Below are 18,611 nucleotides of genomic sequence, written 5' to 3'. Positions count from 1 at the left end.
TTCATCAGAACAGCACAGTAATTTAAGTTCTAAAGAAGAACTATAACCCAAAAAAATCCTCAAGAAAGGAGGATGGGCCACCAGAGCATAATTATGAGTCAGCAACACTATCAATGTCCTCACTCCTGATACATGCAGTTTGACAGATTTGTCATGAACTTATGTAAACAAAATCAGTGACAGGTATTTAAGAAGAGACAGCTTTTTTTTCAATTGTTAGAACAACCTGTTCTCTGCAATAGTGTCTTTCTAGATTACAAATCTGCCATTTAATAAAAAAAACATAAAGGGAACAAAGTAAACGCTCAGATAGCAATACTGATGACAGAGTTCCTGTAAATTGGAGCAGGCTCAACAAGTACATACTGCCATGACTATGAATTTCAATTTTCCTACTGATCTCAGAAAAACTTTATTTTCTTGAAAAAGCCTTTCAGTTATTTAAAAACCTGTGCCAGATGATCAAGTCAAGCATTTTCTGTGTTCTACTCACCGACATTTGTAATAAGTAGTGTATTTTGACTTTTACTCCTGGACCAAATGTTTTAACTGATGAAATAAATAGCATTTCTGGTAATGCACACACACAAATCTTCAACTGTTGAACAAGACTCAACTGTATTCCTCCTGAAGAAAACTTCAAAGAGCTGTGGCTTATGGCACTGTCTGACTGTGTCACAGCATTAAAAATTTGTAAGATGTGCCTAACATCCCTCCACCTTTGCTGTGGTGGAAGCAGTAGCTATTTAAACATGTTAAAATGTTTAAGTTACAGCTACCCTACTCAAAAGCATCCCTTCAAGACTTTTCTTTCACACCTCTGGCAGTGACAACATTGTATTTTTTTCTCTCACACTCCAATACTGGTAGGACTACAAACTTACTTCTCCCCAAATCCCTTCTTTTAAATTTATAGTTGTTGAACACACACAGCCTAGCAAAACTGAGTATTAGTTCCAAACTCAGTGCCTCTAATTAACGAGCTTGCCTGCTAACAGTAAGAAACAATATGCAGGCTTCCTCACCTCTGTAACCATCCAAATCTCATTTTGTATCAAGTTACTCAGTTTTGAGTGATCCAAATAACACACGAAAGCCAAAACATTTTAATGAGCTTTCAGAATGATTCTGCCAAAGAAAAAAACTAGAACATTTACAGTGTGAGCTTGCTAGAGTGTTCCACTTTTACAATGCATCATCCATTCTTCTCAGTCAGTCATATTTTTCTCCTTTTAATTTTTTAACATGCTGTTGATTGAATCAATAGCACCTCTACATGTTCAATAGCATTTAACAGATTTTTCTGAACTTTTGCTTTTAATTGGCTACCAGCTCTAAGATACAGACAAAACCCTTTCTGGAAGCTTTACACTTTACTGCTTTGCATTTCTGTTTACCACTTTTTACTTCAGTGGAACCCATTTATTGTTCCTATATATACCTCATTACCATTCCCTATTGCTGCCTCCGTATATTGCACAACTGCAGTACAGTCAAATACTACCTCAGTTGGCTGGTGGCCTGTTCATCTGATCTGGTGTAATACCAGCACACTGAACACCTGCATTTTAAGATTCCACCCACCTACATCTGCAAGATTTCACAGAAGTCCAGTTTTCATGACAAACCCCACAGCCAGCTTTGTATATGAAAACAAATAAGTATGCAACTTCAATCAGTGATAATGAAAACTCTCACATATTTCTTAAAAAAAATGAGGTTTATTAATGTCATAGGCTCTTATACAACAAAGTAACAAACATCTGTTACAAATTTTGAAGGACACTGATTATACTTAGTGGCTGCTCCACTTTCACAAGAAACACCCTGGTTGTGACAATCTTCTATTTACCTCTGTACAAGTCCCTTATTCTCATCCAGCTCTCAGCTACTACACGATACAGGAAGACATATATTATACTCTGGAAATGTTAAGGTTATGATCCATTAATGACTGTAAAGCACTTGGATATAACCCCAGTACATTCCAAAGAAATGATGCAGTCCTCAATATGCAGACATCTCAGATAAAAGTAGTCAATCCACATGTGACTGACAAAATGAGCAAAGGAACTAACTAATTTTCAAAGCCAAACTAAAATATCTAGTATGTTTAAATATCAAATAAATTATAAGATATTCTTAACAGCAAATTTCTGTTGGGATTTGACCCTCCTCTGTGGTTAGTTACTTACAATGGCATCAATCTGTTCCAGGGTCTTCATGAACTGCTCTGCAGTTCCTTTTATCCTCTTGTCCAGCTGTTTTAGTGCTTCTGCTTGGAGCTCCTTTGCTAAAAATCCCTGAGGAAGGAAAAACAAAATTATCCCATACCCTACAGAATACTCATCTTAGAAGATCTGCCAATCCACAACGGCAGAAAACATCATTTACTATTTGTGTAGTTTCAAGCATGGTAGGGACTCCAATCTCAATCTGTATTCTATTAATCCTTGACATGGTAAATGTAAGATCTGCTAGGTTTACTTAAAAGATAAACAAGTAACAGATAACTTTGGACTTTAAGTGAATTCTTTAATGATTTTCCAGATATAAAGAATATAATTTATCCCACATGAAACAAAATTTACCTTTTTCCAAAGAGTGCCATGTCTCTATTTTGCAAACTCATAAATGGCATTTGAAGTTCACTAAGAATTATACAGGACCCTTGGACAGTTAGGAGGGACAGCCTATTACTGACTACTCAAAACCTTTAAACTGTTTTGGTTGGGTTTTTTTAATACATATACCTACAAAACTGTTTTGCAAAGATATAAAGTGATACAAAACTGGCATACCTTCTGGATACTTGTGAACTCTTTATTAACTTCCTCTAACTTATTAGCTATTTGCTCCACTGACTTCTCCAAATCTTTTAACTTCTTTAATTCAGCCTCTTCTTCTGGACTATTCTGTGTATTCAAAAGTACAATATTCACAACTATGGAACAAGTGGATACACGATGCAGCTAAAAAGCAGCAGCAGTGGCAATACAGACATAAAGGCTTCTGTTGGTTTACATACTACACTGTGGCTATTCTTTTCATATTTGAGAATATGTAAATTCTCATGAATAAGCTTCTTCCAAAGCTTAATTACAAATACTAGAAGAGTAAGGTATATAAACACACTAAATGAAATTAAATTGAAGGGAAAAAGGAAAAGTGCAAACTTTTTTTTTTTTCTTATTGTTAACTTAGCATTTTTAAAGTAGAGGTAGCATTTACATCACAAGATTATTACCTTGTCCTCTACTTGGCAAAGCCAGCCACAAGTCCTTTCACCAGAAATAACCCAGCAGACTCAGTAGCTACAGTTGGGGGAGGTTTTTTTTAAACCAGAAAAAAAAAGATGAGCAGATAAGGTCATCGGTGCACAGAAGGTTCATGAGCGCTGACAATAGATTACGCAAAGTCTTGTCAATAACGTAAAGCAGAAGCCAGTCAATAATGTAATTTCAGAAATGTACAAACTGCAGTTATTTGCAGGGTAACATGAGATTGAATTCAATTTTGTGGATAGGTATACAAAATTAGGTTAATGCTGTAACCTGTTTCTGTGTTCAGCATCTGACTTACTGACAAAAATTACAATAATTTAAGGAAAAAAAAGGTCCAAAGGCAACACTTACCCTTTTCCCAATCAACATGACTTTGCAACCATTTTTAACGCCAAGTGCTGATAATGGTTGTTCCAGTTCTTTCAGAGACTTTCCTAAATGAAAAACGAAGAGAGAAAAAAAAACAGCTAAAGTACGGTTAGTGGCATAAGAATGTCTTTTTGAAGACATTCAAAACATTGACACTTGAAACCGACTAAGATGAAATCTTATCATCTATAAGAAATGTTGCAGATTTATAAGTTACCTTTGTATATCAGTTTCTGAAAGGGAACTGGAACTCCAGTGACTTGTTCAATAAGTACAGCCATGTCTTGTAGTGTAGGTTCACCGTCTTCTTGTTGAGAAGCAACCTGAATACTGTGTTTTTCGTTGCCTAACAGAAAAATAGATTAACAGTAATACCTAGAAATACCTAGGAAACATTACAGAAAATCCATTTCTAATATTTATTTCCATTAATGCAAAAAGTTCTCAAACCACTGATTCTCATGTACAATCATAATTTTCAATCTTTCCTCTTGGAGTGACTGACCTGAGTTGAAAGTTTTGGTTTACACTGTAATAATCTGAAGATTTCAACTGGGTGTATTTTACTGGCATAATGCTCCCGCTAAATATTACTCCTATTAAGAGTACAGATAGTGTCCAGACATTCCACAAGCTGAAGCATGAAAGCCCACACCTTACTGATGTATCCCATTTCCCACTTGTAGGAACTTTTAATAGCATGAGTCTTGGTATCTGAGACAATTTATCAGTTCCTTTGCTCCCCACTCCTCATACGTGAGAAACAAGCAATCAGTGTCTACCCTGTGTTGCCTCCACACCAAATAGACAGAATTCTCACAGTCCAAAAACTACTTCTCCCCATAATACTACTGATAAGTAGCCTTAACCACTTTGAGAAGTCCCAGCTTATCTGTCACAATCCACTTATGGAGCATCCTATTCAGACTCCCTAAGATTACTTGCATGCAGTAAGGAGGAAGTTCTTAGGAAAAAAGGAGTATGCCTTTTAATCTCTGCTTTGCAACAGACCCTTTCTATAACCCTCTGTTCCCATGCATTTAAGATCTGTCAATCTGAAAGCACCCACAGGAATCAACCATCACTGGTTGCATGGGAAATCAAGACAGGCATTTTTTACTCTGCAGGAAAAGTCCTGAGCAAATACCAGAAATAAAACTATTCTCATGCCACTAATTTTAAATGCATGTATCTTTGATAAAGAAGATTAATATTAATATTGATATTAAAATACTCCAGCCTCCCACAGTCACATGAAAAGTGACACTGTGGCCTCAAAAACTTTAAAGCTTTAACAATACTTGTTAATTCTAAGACATTTTTAAGCTTAAAATTACATTATGCCCCCCTCACTGAAGCATTTTCCATAAACAGAACTTCCCGATTTGTTGTGGAAAAAAAAATCCCACAAAGCACAATCTTAAATATTTCAAACAGTTGTTTTGATATACAACTGCTTTGCATAAGGGCTCTGCCTATGAGTAGTTGAGAAAAAAAACAAAAACAAGCATTAACTGAGGAGAAGAACAGATGAAGCCTGTCTAACTAGAGAACCAGTTTAATTAGAAATTATAAGTACCACTTTGGGCAGACTGTAAAAAAAAAATTACTGTAAATTCACAACAGAGGTCCTCAGTGGAGCAGAGATCCACCTGCAGCCTGTGGAGGAGACACACACCAGAGCAGGTGAATGCCCTAAGAAGGCTATGGCCGCTTTGGGAAGCCTGCACTGGAGCTGGCTACTGGCAGGACCTGCGGCTCTCTGAAGAGAGGAGCCCACTCTGGAGCTGATTTGCTGGCAAGGCTTGTGACCCTGTGGGGAACCCACACTGGAGCAGCCTGTTCCTGAAGGACTGCAATCAATGGGAGGGACTCATACACTGGAGCAAGGGAAGAGTGTGAGGAAGAAGGAGCAGCAGAGACAGAGTGTGATGAACTGACCACAGCCTCCCTTCCCCTGCACTGCTCAGGGGGTAGGAGTTAAAAGAATTTGGGACGAAAGCGAAGCCCAAGAAGAAGAGAGGGGTGGAGGAAGGTGAGTTTTTCTCTTTTAGTTCTCATTATTGTACTCTGATTTGAATGTTAATAAACTACTTTTCCCCAAGTCGGGTCTGTTTTGTCCGTGACAGTACCTGGTAAGTGATATCCCCCTGCCTTTATCTCAGCCCACCAGCCTTTCCTTCTATTTTCTCTCCCCTGCCCGGCTGAGGAGGGGAGTGACAGAGTGGCTTTGGTGGGCACCTGGCATCCAGCCAGGGTCAACCCTCCATACTTGCAGATTGTGAAGTGATGCATATGGGTCTACTGCTGTTCTGTTTCTCAACTCTACTTTGCATCTTTCCCCACTTTCACTCATGCATGCAAAACTTTACTAAAAACATTTGTGCAAAGTGTTAAACCAGCATCTGACAGCAGCAGGTGTAAATCAGCCAGCTGAAGCCCAAGGTGAACAATGGCTTCTATTTGCTATTTATTAATGACAAAGTAATTATCAGGTAAGAAAAAATAGGAAAGAGGAAAATATTCTCACATAAGATGACTGATGGCAAAGAGCAAGATGTTGGAATTATAAATATGTCAATATCATTAAGTTATTGACATCTTTGCAAATGAAAACCCCTCAGACCAAATGGAGCTCTCTGAAGGCATCAACGAGCACATGAATAATGACAATTCAAACATATTATTCCACAAAGTTCCTCACCAAAGACTCTTAAATAAAACTACCAGGTGATAAATAAAACATTTTAACAAAATAACATAACAATTTGAAAACATGAATGAGCAAGCAGAAATAAACTCTAAAGATGGAAAGAACATCACCAGCACGGTGCAAAAGGAACACAGGCTGAATTTATTATTCAATAATTTAAAAAAATCTAGTAAAAAAATTAACAAGTTTTGCTAACAAAAATGAGCAGAATACCTTGCTGATTTAATACCTTACTATCCTCCTCAGTCCTCCTACTGTCTCACTTCACCAAAATTTAACCATGGTATCTCCATACTGTGGAGTCAGGGCTATTCTCACCTCTTCACACTAACTTTTTATATTTTTTTGCAGATATAAGACCATCTTCCCTTCCACCTCCTTCTCCCTCCTCATATTTCTTTTTTTGAGGGAAAAAACCTCAACTGTGTAAGCCGGCCTTTGAGTGACCCATTCCACCAGGTCAGCACCCATCTGTCATACTGAAGAAACCACACTCTCTGTTGCAGTCTTGCAGCCCACTAGCAGCAAACATCCAAGTATTTTTCAACAAAGAAGAAGAAAACCTATCAGGTAGCATCTGCCTTTAACATGCAGTGCTGACTTCAGCAATATATTGCATCTAAATGAAGATTACTACCGAACAATAGAATCACAGAATGGGTCAGGCTGGAAGGGACCACAGTGGGTCAGCTGGTCCAACCTCCCTGCTCCAGCAAGGCCATCCTAGAGCAGATGGGACAGGATTGTGTCCAGATGACTTCTGAATATCTTCAGAAAAGACCACTGCACAGTCTCTCTGGGCAATCTGTTCCAGTCCTCAGTCACACTCACAGTAAAGAAGTTCTTCCTCGTATGCAGGTGGAACTTCCTCTGCATCAGTTTCTGCCCATTGCCTCTTGTCCTATTGCCTGGCACCACCGAGAAGAGCCCGGATCCATCCTGTTGGCATCCCGCCTTTACACATTCATACACATTGACAAGGTCCCCTCTCAGTTGTCTCTTCTCGGGGCCGAACAGGCCCAGCTCCCTCAGCTTTTCCTCGTAAGAGAGATGCTCCAGCTCCTCGATCATCCCCGTTGCCCCCCACCGACCCCAGCTCTGCGCTCCCTGGCAAAGGCCGCCCTGTCCCCTGCTCCCACTATCCCCCCTCACAGCAGGTCTACGCCTGCGATCCAGCCGGAGAGAGACACTTGGAAGCGGTGGCCAGCAAGGCGCGAAACCTTATGGCAGCAGTCGGGATGGAGAGCGGGCCGAGCGGGGCCGAGCCAGCTCCGGCCGCTCCCCGCTTCGCCGGGGCAGCCGCGGCCCGCCCGCCCCGCCCTGCACACCGAAACAGCCGGCCGGAGCCCCCGCCGCCGAGCCCCCCGGCCGCTCCCCTGTCCCGGGGCTCTTACTGTAAGTGACGGTGACGGTCACCGGCGCTCCGGGCGCAGCCATCTCACCCCGGCACAGGGAAGCGTCGGCGGCACCTCCCGGGGCGCGCCCGTAGCACGTCACTTCCGCACCAGGAAAAGGGGAATGCCGCCTTCCCGGTGCGCCGGTATTGCTTTCCTCCCCCCCCAAGCAGCAAGGGTACGGCCGGGGCAACCCTGCCGTAAACGGGACGGGTTTTATTTGCCACCCTAGATGCTTCTGGGATCAGATCCAGACCCCGCCTCTGGCAAATCCTGTGCTCGTGCTACACACTGCGCTGATAACCTGCCCCCGCCCCGTCTGAAAGACCAAATCAGTTACCAAAAACACCACACAGAGGGATCTGCTAATCTACGTGGTTTTATGTCTCCATAGAATACATAAAGTTAACGACGACCCGATTTGGTACAGTTTTCTGAAAGGTTACAAGTACAGTCGCATAAAAGTCTCGAGACTGCGGTAGTTTAAAAATTGCGTTGAGTTCTTTTATCAAATAAGCATAGTAATAAGGGAGCTATTTTACAGAGAGTAAGCAGCAACATACAGTCTTAGTCTCAAGAAAGAGAAACATAATACAAAGTCAAAATAAACCTCAGCTATCAACAGCCACCACTACTCTTCACGTTTTACTTTGTCCATTAGACACGGAAATCAAAACCTGTAAGACTGACTGCTTCCACCGAAGGGAATTGTGATGAGTTTTCCATTAACAGAAAAGTCAGTAGCAGAACAACTTTCTTCAAAGAAAGAACACCACCAGCCATTCATATTGCATTCTAGGATGTAGTGATATTAAGGTTACACTGGAAGGACAAGCTCTCCAGGATTTAAAAAAAAAAACAAACAATTTGTAAAGTATAGTTCATTATATCCATTGTGCTTTTGAAACATTTATGTTGCAGGGATCTTTGGCAATCCAAATTCATCCACCAATACACCATCCTGTAAGAAAGAAGAAGAATGGGTTAACAACTCTCTACCAACCAGAACGTTTCACAAATGTTTCCTTACCATTTCTATAAAGTTTCTATATCTGCACTTGTCACTGTGTGACAGCTGGAATCAAAGTGTACTTCCTCCATATGAAGCTCTATTAAATCCCCAAAAGCAAACATAGAGAAGACTTTCTTACGGTTTTAAGAATAACTATTACTAGAGTTGTAACGGTACACTTAAATTATACTTGCAGTCTGAAAATGTTTGATAGGAATTACAAAATGCCATTTTAGTTATTTTCTTTAAATATAATTAAGAGCATTCCTGTACCTGTATTCTGTCATATGTAGTATTCAAAATACATAAAACATTAAGCACACTTTTTTGTTCAAAATATTAATGGTCCCAAATATAAAGTAACCAACACAAATGTGATTAATTCAAAACAAGCAAACAAAAATGTAATTCGCTTTTAAAAAGCAAAGGACTCACTTTGTTTTTTGTGTCTGTAGGAGTGACCTCTGGGATTGCTGGTGCAGATGCGGCTTCATCTAAGTAGGAATTGTCTTCATCAGCTAAAAGCTCATCACCTAACGCATCCAGTTCTGAAAGTGAATTATGCTGGTTGAAAAATTATGCAAGGAATTCCTTTTGCAAAAGAAAAGCTGCTCTTACAAAGAAACACGGTTCATACTGAATGCTTACATTCAGACTTATTTAGCATTAGTCATCGGTCAGAAATACACACACACACATACACACTAGAGAGAACCTCTTTCCCTGCCCTGCAGCATTCCATTGGTGAGTACCTCATGCTTGTCTCATGCTCTTGTTATTGCTCTTAAAGGAAATGCAGATTTAATGTTTAAAAAAAACAATTTTTAAAAAATACATTTAAAGCATTTGACTTATCAAATTAAACCTCACTGTATGACAGTATGATGATTTTTACATTTAGGAATATAAAAAATCATCCTCTCCTTTCCTCACCTGCTTCCAAATCATCTTCATCAATATCTGGTGTTCCATAGCTACGACTCAGTGCCTCCTGGACTTCATTGGCTTCTTCCATCATATCCTCCAACTGATCTTGTATGTCCTGAAGCAACAATTAATTTCAATTGGTCCATATTTAATCAAATTCTGTTTAGTAATTCCAACATACAAAGCACTCAATTCTTTTAATGCCTAAACCATTTTTTTGAAGCAGCATTAATACAAGTCAAGGCACATGCATTCAGTGCTAATGTGGCTTTAACTACTATTAAAATTATAATGTATGAGATAGAAAAAGAGGAACCTTGAAACATCTCTGCAAAATCCTTTTGTTTGAAGTATTCTTCAGGGAAAACTAAAAACCTCTAATAAATTAGCCAGTCCACCATTATCTTGAAAAGCAGAAAAGCTATGAAATCTAGACAAATTAAATCTACCATCTGGAAAATAAGCATTAAGCTAAGTTGTGCCACAGCAAAATTTAGAAGATACTTTAGCACACTTATGGGCACTGTACTTGGGTACAAGTAAGGAGACAATAGTTGCCTAAAGGTTTACAATGCAGGCCACATAACTGCATAGGAAAGAGAACTTGAAGGAATTCAGCACTGGCATTGGATAAGAGCTTAAGTGCAGCATTTCTGAAATTATATTTAATGATCTTATCGGGGGGGTTATACATTGTCTGAAGTCAGGGCCAGGCCTTGCTGATTTCTTGAAATTACATTTTTTTTGTTTGATTGGGTTTTTTTGCTTTTAGGTTTTGTTCTTTTTAATCAGGCACTTTCTTAAACTGGGGGAGTAAAGGTCTAATCTGCATGGGGGGAAAAAAAAAAGGACAAAAAAAGCCATAGTAGGAAGTATCTACTAACATTTATGCTGAAGTGCAGAGGAGAGGAAGGGAGAGAAGGGAAAGTTCAAAGATTAGCTCAGCAAGGAAACAATAATCAGTACAATAAGGCCAACAACTGATTACGCAGTACCAGAAAAATCAGGAAGGGATTACGATGGTGGTCCCATAAAAAAAGCCAACTAAAATAGTCAGGAATAGTGGACTATTAACCTTCAAGTTAATAGTCCACTCACCACTATTTCAGTACATTATTTCTGTTCTTTAATCATTTAACTATAGAAGCTCACCTCAATTTGATCAATCTTGACTTGCTTGTATGCTTTCTTCATTTCTTTCACCCCCAGTTTCATTGCATCCACCTAAAAGAGAGTCAGACCACATGCTTGTATCTGATGTAGTACACACAAATTAAACAACTGTGAGATTAATAAACTGGTACCGTTGTCTTTGTATCCTTCAGTGCCTGAATAGTGTAATTAGCTTGTTCCATATTAAAAGACTGCTGTGACAGATTATCCCTCTGTTGTTCATACCTGTTAAAAACAATACAAATAATGGCTTTAAAACACCACACTAATTATTACCGCAAACATTCTTAATTTTTTTTAAATAATTGAAAAATCAGCAGAAGTAGTCTAAACATAGGAACAGATTTGGGGTGTTTTTCATTTATCATAAACAACTGCAGAATAAACAGCTTCATAAGAATCTAGCCATTATGCATTTCTGTTTATTTGAAGCTGACAAAGCTATTCCTGAACTAAGCTTCTGTTTTAACTGACAGCAACACCAAATTTGCCTAGGAGTAGGTGAGCATAATAGGAGGAGTTTAATCACCATAAGCTTGACAATGCATGCCATGCTCACTAATGCTCTAAGAAGAATGGAAGAGTTGCCAGGTTATCCAAACTACAATGGCTCTGCACTGGAGCTTTGCAGGGCAGGGAGGAGGGGGAGGATAGGGTACCAAAAGGAAACCATTAAGGCTAACCAAAAACAAAAGGGAGATTTTAAAAATCAAGAAACCATCCTTCTCCAAGGTAAACTTGTATTAAATCAAGAATGTAAACTACGTCAAGTTAAGCAAAAGAACAAAAGCATAAAAATGAACAATGAGTCCTTCAAACATCCAAAGTGGGAGGTCTGCAAGACAAGGATGATCCAAATACAAAATCTTCTGGACAACTAATAGCTAAATGCATTACTGTTCAACAAGAGGGAAAAAAGATGACTGAGGGATATGACAATAGCCTATTATGAAGGGCCTGGTAACTGTAAATAGAGGAACAACTAGCAAGGAAGATTAACAGGCAGCACAGTCAAAATACAGAAAAAAAAAATCAAAATGTAAACCACAAAATCAAGCCCTCCTCACAACATCTAACTGAACTATTGCATTCCTTGCCATATGATATTTTGGATGGTAAGAGTTCACAAATACTTAACAAGTAATTGAGTAAATCTATAAAGGTACAATTTATCTGAAGGACATGAAATACAAGATGACACAAGCTTTGGCTTTGGCTCAGATAGCATCTAAGACTTGCAGTTCATGGACTGTAAGATACTGCAATGAAACATTCACGAATACTCGCTTTGTTCTGACATCTTTTCTTTGGATCTGTTCAAGATACTTTTCAAGACAGTATATTAGACAAGACCAGAGCACATGATCACCCAGCCTGTCCGTTTTGGTTTATTTGCATAAACACAATTACCTTGGCTACATCTGCTCAAGTCCTCAAGGGTGTCCCCAGAGAACAGGTAAATTTCCAATAAACCAGAGCTAGGTCTTCAAGTACACAATGTACAGTAACCAATTAATAATATAAAATGAGGCAATCTCTCAGAATGTTTAGGAGCCAAACACAGCTACACTAATGAGCAGATTTCAGTCACCTTGTACCAATATAAATTTATAGACTGACATTTAAATGCTGATGCAAAATCTGTAAGATGCTTCTGAAAGGCTTGTTCTTTAAAGGCATTTTTCTTTAAAGAATGCTCAGAAGAGTACTGGAAAGAGAGATGAAAGTGTGCCACCCCTCCTTAAAGAAAAAAGGCTTTTATTAATCACAAGCTGAGAAAGGCTTCAACTTACATTCGCTTCTGCTTTAACACTCTCAGTGCTTTCTGCTTTACTGTATTCTGAAAGACACAATATTGTTACATTACAAAAAATATCTGACTTTACACTTGATTATACTGTTTAAACCTAATGCACTAGATTTATGTTTTCTAAAAGATTCCTCAGTTACTAGTGCCAGGAGTTTAGCAATAGTCACATTCAGCGTTTGTCCTGCATTAATGATTAACCAAACAGGTGAGTACACGAAGCTTCTAACAGAAAATACTTTCAATTCCAGGCTTTTGAATTATGTTTTCAATAAAAAGAATACAAAAATCAAGCTTAGTCCATCCGAGCCATCTTTCATGAACACATTTTAATGGTCAGCATCAAGTAATACTGCAACAAGTGCTTTAACAATACCGTTTATATCAGATATGTTTATTATTGGATACATCTTGTATTGCAAATTCATCCCCTTTAAAAATGGCTTGTCCTGCTCCCTTTAGGCATAGTGAGACCTTTTGGTTTTGGCTGATGAACAAAACAGACTCTCTGTCAGACTTAAATAATACAAGGAACAAGGCAAGCAAGTTACTTCTGACTGAGGAATTACATGACACTTTAGAAGAAATAAAAACCAATGAAAACACTGTTCAAAGACGCATGTCTAATAAAAATAATCTTGCAGGATCTTATATCTCATCTGCAGGGCAAGATGCATTTCTAAGAACCTGATGAACTGGCTAAATCACTCCACTACATGACATGAAGTGTGAGTCACATCCTCTCATGCTTAAACCCCACAGAAGATTCTTACCTTTGCAGGTCCCTCTCTCATCTTCTTCATTTGATCCTTATACTTCACTAGTTCTGCATCAAGCCTAGCGATTTTCTTGTCAATTGACTCAGCTCTGCTATCCACCTTTAATATATGATGGGGAAAACAAACAAAACAACTTTCGTTAAGGTTTTGTTCAGGTATTGGACAACAAAATGAACAGCCTCAGTTTCAATGTTTCTAACTGAATTGTTTCTTCGCTCAGTGGTTTTATAAACAAGTGAAGTCTAGATTTTGCAGAGAATCCAAAACCAGAATCAAGTGAAACAACTTGTACAAGGAGTACAAGAAGCAACACACTTGAGGTTACAGGAAGCTCTGCTATTGTAACATGTTCTCATCATTTTGAGATGCTCCCTTGCAAACCCACTCAAGTCATGTCTCCATGCAACAATTTCTAATAACAACACAGTGCCAGGGACTAAACTGGAATGGAAAAATGTATAAGTGTACCGTGGTAGCAGATCAGGGGGTGATGCAAAAGTGAAAGGTGCCTGTTCAGCAAGGCTTGGGGTTTATTTTTGGTGGGCAGAGAACATTAATCCTTCAGAATGATATCTGGATTACAGGTTACATCTAAGAAGCCCAGACTTAAACAGTTTTTCAAAGGTGCCTAACTGCTTTGTCAGAGAGAGATGCTGTTCCCATCAGTTCCCACAAAGGTCCCAGGACACAGCACTTTGACCTGGTAGCTACTCTGAATTCTTACTGTGCTTTTGCTCTAAATCCCAACAGTAGTTTCATAGCTCAGTAAGAGACCCCCAGCAGCCAACCCTAACAGCCCTGGTGCAATGCATACCACAGGGTTGTCATTAGGGAAATATTTTAATCCTTCACCATAAGAGGGTTAAAGATGACAATTACATAACCGAGAATGGGTATAGGTAATTCGAACAGCATACACAGATTCATAAAAAGCCTTCTTAACATGAACTGACTATCACAGCATTTCTCTGGAAACAACAGGATAAAGCTTATTCACTTCTCATTCCAAGGAGCCCCTCTAGGGATTAGAATACAATGACATTCCAATTATAGCAGGAGACATCAGTGCAAATTTACAATTCTGACTTGCTAATGCTGTGGCTAAGCACATACAATTATGTGGATTTTCATTCTGGTGTTTCAATGCTCCTTCAAAAACTGTGCTCTATGACAGCAACATGCATTTGCCAGAGGCATCCTGAGTGGAACGTTTGATATGATCCCTTCACACAAGATAGTGAAGTGCCTGGGCACAGCTGGCATTGAAAAATTTGTATTAAGCTTTCTATTATGCCAAATATTTTACTAATAGCAAGAAAGAGAGATATTAGTGATTTTAAAACTCTTCTATGTTCAAAGACCTTCATCAGCTAAATGCATCTTTGAGGTCAGCCTCCATAGAGGAAAAACAGTTATTTGGTTTATTATATAATGATTCTTTTAAGAAGTACTAACAGGAAACTGAGAGAGAGCCTCCTACATCGATTAACTACATAAAAATTTCCCACACACATTACATGGGACCTCAGCTTTTAAAAATGAGACTGGACAGAAGAGGGGAGAATGGATCTAATCTATCCTGAAGAAAATTAGACTGTGTATTAGGACTTGAACAGTTGCTGTATACTACTCACAAATAAGGCACACCCAGGTATATTTCATTGCTACATATTAGAAGGGTCCCAATCTACACAAAAGAAAGTGACCCTGAATTTTAACACTCTTGTCACAACTTTTGTTCCTATGTTTTCTGTTTACTACTCTGAAAAACCCTAGGTTTGGAGTGTGTTTTTCAAAGAAGAAAAAGTAAAAACACTACTAATGCCACACTTCCTGATGCATCCTTCCTCCTACTGGTCTCGTGATAACTTTGAGTCATCTGTCTGTGCCCTGACAGCAAGCATAAAAAATCGTGCCATTAAGTGCAATGAATTTCAGATATCTAAACTTGCCTACACAGGAAAAAAACATCCAAAACACAGGCATGATTACTGCCTAAGAGTTGTCCACATTTTTACCAAATGTTAACTATGAATATAAATTGTTAGTCACCGCATACAAAATTTCCTAACTGCCATTTAATGGCTAATTACCACTGAAGTAGCATGGTAAGAGATTTCCCAAAATAATTTGACTCTTTCAAAAGGTAGAGCAAAATGTGTCTAAGACAGAAAATACCACAGAACTGACATTACTTGAGCCTCCAAACTGCCAAAGTTAACACGGTAAAGAAACAGTGCACGTTTTTTAATATCTCATACAACTCTCTTCAACAATAATTCACATGTAATTTAAGAAAAAAAATCCAATCATATCTGTAGTTCTTTAGCAGAAGCTATACTAGAGACTTCACTATAGTGAAAATGAACTGAAAATACAGCGAGTCTTTCACAAATGAGGTAGATTACTGCATATAACTTGGCACAAAAAGTTAATTCATAAGCTTCAAACTTGTAAAAGGAAGCATATTACCCATGTTTACTAGTATACAGAGATGTCTTAAATTTTAATTTCGTCCACAGAAATGGAGAGGCATCGAAACAGGGTGGTTTATAGACTTCCTGTGATGACACACCCTTAACAGGTATGTTTGCAGCCAGCCCTTCATCTTTCAACAGCTGACCAACACAGGCTCTTGATTTCATGTTTTAAAAACCACTCTGTAACTCATCACTGGTTGCCAAAGTCATCACATACCTAAAATAAACCTGAAACTCCGCTTTTCAGTTAACTTGCTGTCTTGTATAGTCAAATTTTCAGACAATGCAATTACAAACAACAAGAAGAAGATCAAAACTGCATTCAGCAGATTTTGGAAAAAATCCTAAAATTTACAGCTGTTTAAATTACACTTTGATGAATCCCAAAAATCCAGTGGGATTGACCATTGTCTTTAGTAGAAGACAACCTGCAGGCATATCTAAATTGTCTTTTGATTTGCTACAACATTAGAAAACAGACATTAACTTGGAACTGGCAAAATCAGCATGAAAAATCTAACGGACTAATACAGGAGTTGGTGGTTGTGAGGAAAACAAAGTTTCCTGGTCTTCAGCTGATACTGCCAAAATGACAAATTTAAGTATTAACGACAGTATCTCAGATGTATTTTGGAGTTCAAGCCGTCCACCAAAGTGTTTACTGGCAACAATGGGAAAGCTAATCCTGATTTTCAATCAGATAGTTTATTCATTGTTCTAACTAAACATACTTGGACTTATGTTTGGGCTTAATACTGCTAAAAAGCAATACAGATTCTCTGCCAGTAAAATAAGGTACCAGAAAAACACTATGACCACTTCTCTCCCTGTAACACCCAGTGGCATACACAAGAAGCCAATGTGTAGGCTTGTGTAGGTAGCACTGACAAATATTAATTAGGTATTTTACTTAGAGAGTCTCTTCACTGGGTAGCAAAATAAATCTCCTGTGAGGAAAACTGTGATTTTCCACAGAAGGTTTTGTTGTCAGGTCCCAGTGACAATGCTTAATTAACATCCATTTATACCCCCACGTTACTGACCTTTCACTGGACTTTGTTAACTACTGACACAAATACGACCTCTGTGTTCTTTTTTAACCTTTTAAAAGTAGCTTACAACAGAAGGAGCTGCAAAAACATCCTACGATTTTCTTCAAAAGCTTTAAAATCAAAAAAAGACTATGAAATTACAAGACAAATCTTCTTAAAATTTTTCCTTAATCTTCTTTTCAGGCAGGCCAAGATTACAACAGTTATAAAGTGTTCTGCCGTGCGTTTCCTCATCATTTCTTACTTGGTTATCTTGACCTTGTTTATCTGTCCATCTGCACACACCTTTGGCAGCAACCCTACAGCAATCCTACTCACCAAAAGAGACAGAACACTCTTCATTAGAAGAATTCATCACAAGAGGGAATTGCCCTTCCACCCTCCCACCTTCTGTATTGGACAGAGAGGCTGGTTTTCTTGCTCCTGCCCCTGCCTTGCCACAACTTGGCATGGCAGGAGTTAGCTAGTGGAATCAGAGGAGGGAAGTCCTCAGATGGCAATACTGAAAATACCCATGAGGATGTAAGGAGAGCCATGCCTTACATGCACATCGTGTGCAACTGCTTATGGGATGTGCTTCTACGCACGGGAAAAAAACACAGGCATAGGTGTATATACATACAAAGGTACGTGCCAGTGTACAGGCACAGGTTCATGCTAAAATACATCTATGTATGTGTATATATATATATATGTACAAACGCGCTGTACCAAAACGTAGCCGTGTATCTGTGCACACTGAAGGACAGTGTTCAAGGCCAGGCGGGACAAGGCTCCGAGCCTTCAACTGAAGGTGTCCCTGCCTACGGCGGGGGGCTGGAACTGGATGATCTTCAAGGTCCCTTCCAACCGCCCCCATTCTGGGGTTCTACGACACACACACATCTCCCAGGGGCGCACACGCAGTGCCCACGCCAGCCGTGTCCCCACACACCCACACACGCCTGTGCACAGGTGCCGTCACACGGCCCCCCCCCCCGCGGCTCCCGCCCCTCCCGAGGCGGCGGCCGGGCCGCGCAGCGCCCAGGCGGCTCCGGCCCCTGCCGAGTGCCCCGGGGCGGGCACTCACCGTCCCGATGCAGTCGGTGAGGCTGGGCGGGGGCGCCTTCGGCTTCGCCTTGCCGAAGAAGCGGTTCATGGCGGCGGTGCCTCGGAGTCGCTCCCGGCCCCGGCAGCGGCAGCAGCGGCGGCAACAGCGTTCCCACCGACCCGGAACCTCACGGCCGGCTCCACCCCGCGGAAGAAGGGCCGCGGGAAGCAGGAAGCGCTCTCCCGGCGGCGCATCCCTGAGCTCCCGCCCCCCTCCGCTGGGTGCCGGTGGCCCTCGGGGCCGCACGGAAGCACGGCTGTTCCGCACACGGAGACGCTTTTCTCCCTCAGCGCACCCCGTGGAACGAACGGCTGGGCTTGCACCGCCTGCTCGAAGTGTAGAATCATCCCCGTAAGGTCATTTGATCTGATCTGTTACAAACGCCATGAAAACAGTCACAAAAGTGACTGTCCCCCTACGCTCGGCACTGGGGAGGCCACACGTCAAGTTCTGCGTCCAGTTCTGGGCCCTTCAGTTTAGGAAGGACATTGAGGTGCTGGAGCAGGTCCAGAGAAGGGCAACAGAACTGAT

At 40.1% G+C, this 18,611-nt stretch overlaps 2 protein-coding genes across 2 annotated transcripts; both read right to left on the bottom strand.

The window, feature by feature from the left end:
- Positions 1 to 1,701: 1,701 nt before the first annotated feature.
- LOC120324650 (BAG family molecular chaperone regulator 1-like) lies at positions 1,702 to 7,817 on the bottom strand. Its single transcript, XM_039388331.1, has 5 exons — positions 7,761 to 7,817; positions 3,871 to 3,999; positions 3,636 to 3,718; positions 2,802 to 2,915; positions 1,702 to 2,303 (listed from the first exon to the last, which is right to left on the bottom strand). The coding sequence occupies exons 1-5, from the start codon at positions 7,801 to 7,803 to the stop codon at positions 2,184 to 2,186; spliced, it is 489 nt and encodes a 162-aa protein (XP_039244265.1). The 5' UTR covers positions 7,804 to 7,817; the 3' UTR covers positions 1,702 to 2,183.
- A 303-nt stretch (positions 7,818 to 8,120) lies between these two features.
- Positions 8,121 to 18,258, bottom strand: CHMP5 (charged multivesicular body protein 5). Its single transcript, XM_027746059.2, has 8 exons — positions 18,060 to 18,258; positions 13,453 to 13,557; positions 12,666 to 12,712; positions 11,004 to 11,097; positions 10,852 to 10,923; positions 9,706 to 9,814; positions 9,208 to 9,320; positions 8,121 to 8,721 (listed from the first exon to the last, which is right to left on the bottom strand). The coding sequence occupies exons 1-8, from the start codon at positions 18,126 to 18,128 to the stop codon at positions 8,671 to 8,673; spliced, it is 660 nt and encodes a 219-aa protein (XP_027601860.1). The 5' UTR covers positions 18,129 to 18,258; the 3' UTR covers positions 8,121 to 8,670.
- Positions 18,259 to 18,611: the final 353 nt, after the last annotated feature.

This window comes from Pipra filicauda, unplaced genomic scaffold (assembly GCF_003945595.2).
Source record: "Pipra filicauda isolate LSUMZ 115617 unplaced genomic scaffold, ASM394559v2 scaffold631_size203912_pilon, whole genome shotgun sequence".
Classification (NCBI taxonomy): Eukaryota; Metazoa; Chordata; class Aves; order Passeriformes; family Pipridae; genus Pipra; species Pipra filicauda.
This window is presented reverse-complemented; position numbering and strand designations above follow the sequence as displayed.

Bases quoted from the DNA above. Each gene is read 5' to 3' on its own strand.
- LOC120324650 (XM_039388331.1), bottom strand. From the start codon at position 7,803: ATGGCTGCGCCCGGAGCGCCGGTGACCGTCACCGTCACTTACA. The intron at 4,000-7,760 runs GTAAGAGCCCCG...TTTTTCTGTTAG, and splicing joins GACCGTCACCGTCACTTACA to GCAACGAAAAACACAGTATT. The intron at 2,916-3,635 runs GTAAGTGTTGCC...TTGAATACACAG, and splicing joins TCATGTTGATTGGGAAAAGG to AATAGTCCAGAAGAAGAGGC.
- CHMP5 (XM_027746059.2), bottom strand. From the start codon at position 18,128: ATGAACCGCTTCTTCGGCAAGGCGAAGCCGAAGGCGCCCCCGCCCAGC. The intron at 13,558-18,059 runs GTGAGTGCCCGC...CATATATTAAAG, and splicing joins TCACCGACTGCATCGGGACG to GTGGATAGCAGAGCTGAGTC. The intron at 9,321-9,705 runs GTGAGGAAAGGA...ATTCACTTTCAG, and splicing joins TGAAGATGATTTGGAAGCAG to AACTGGATGCGTTAGGTGAT.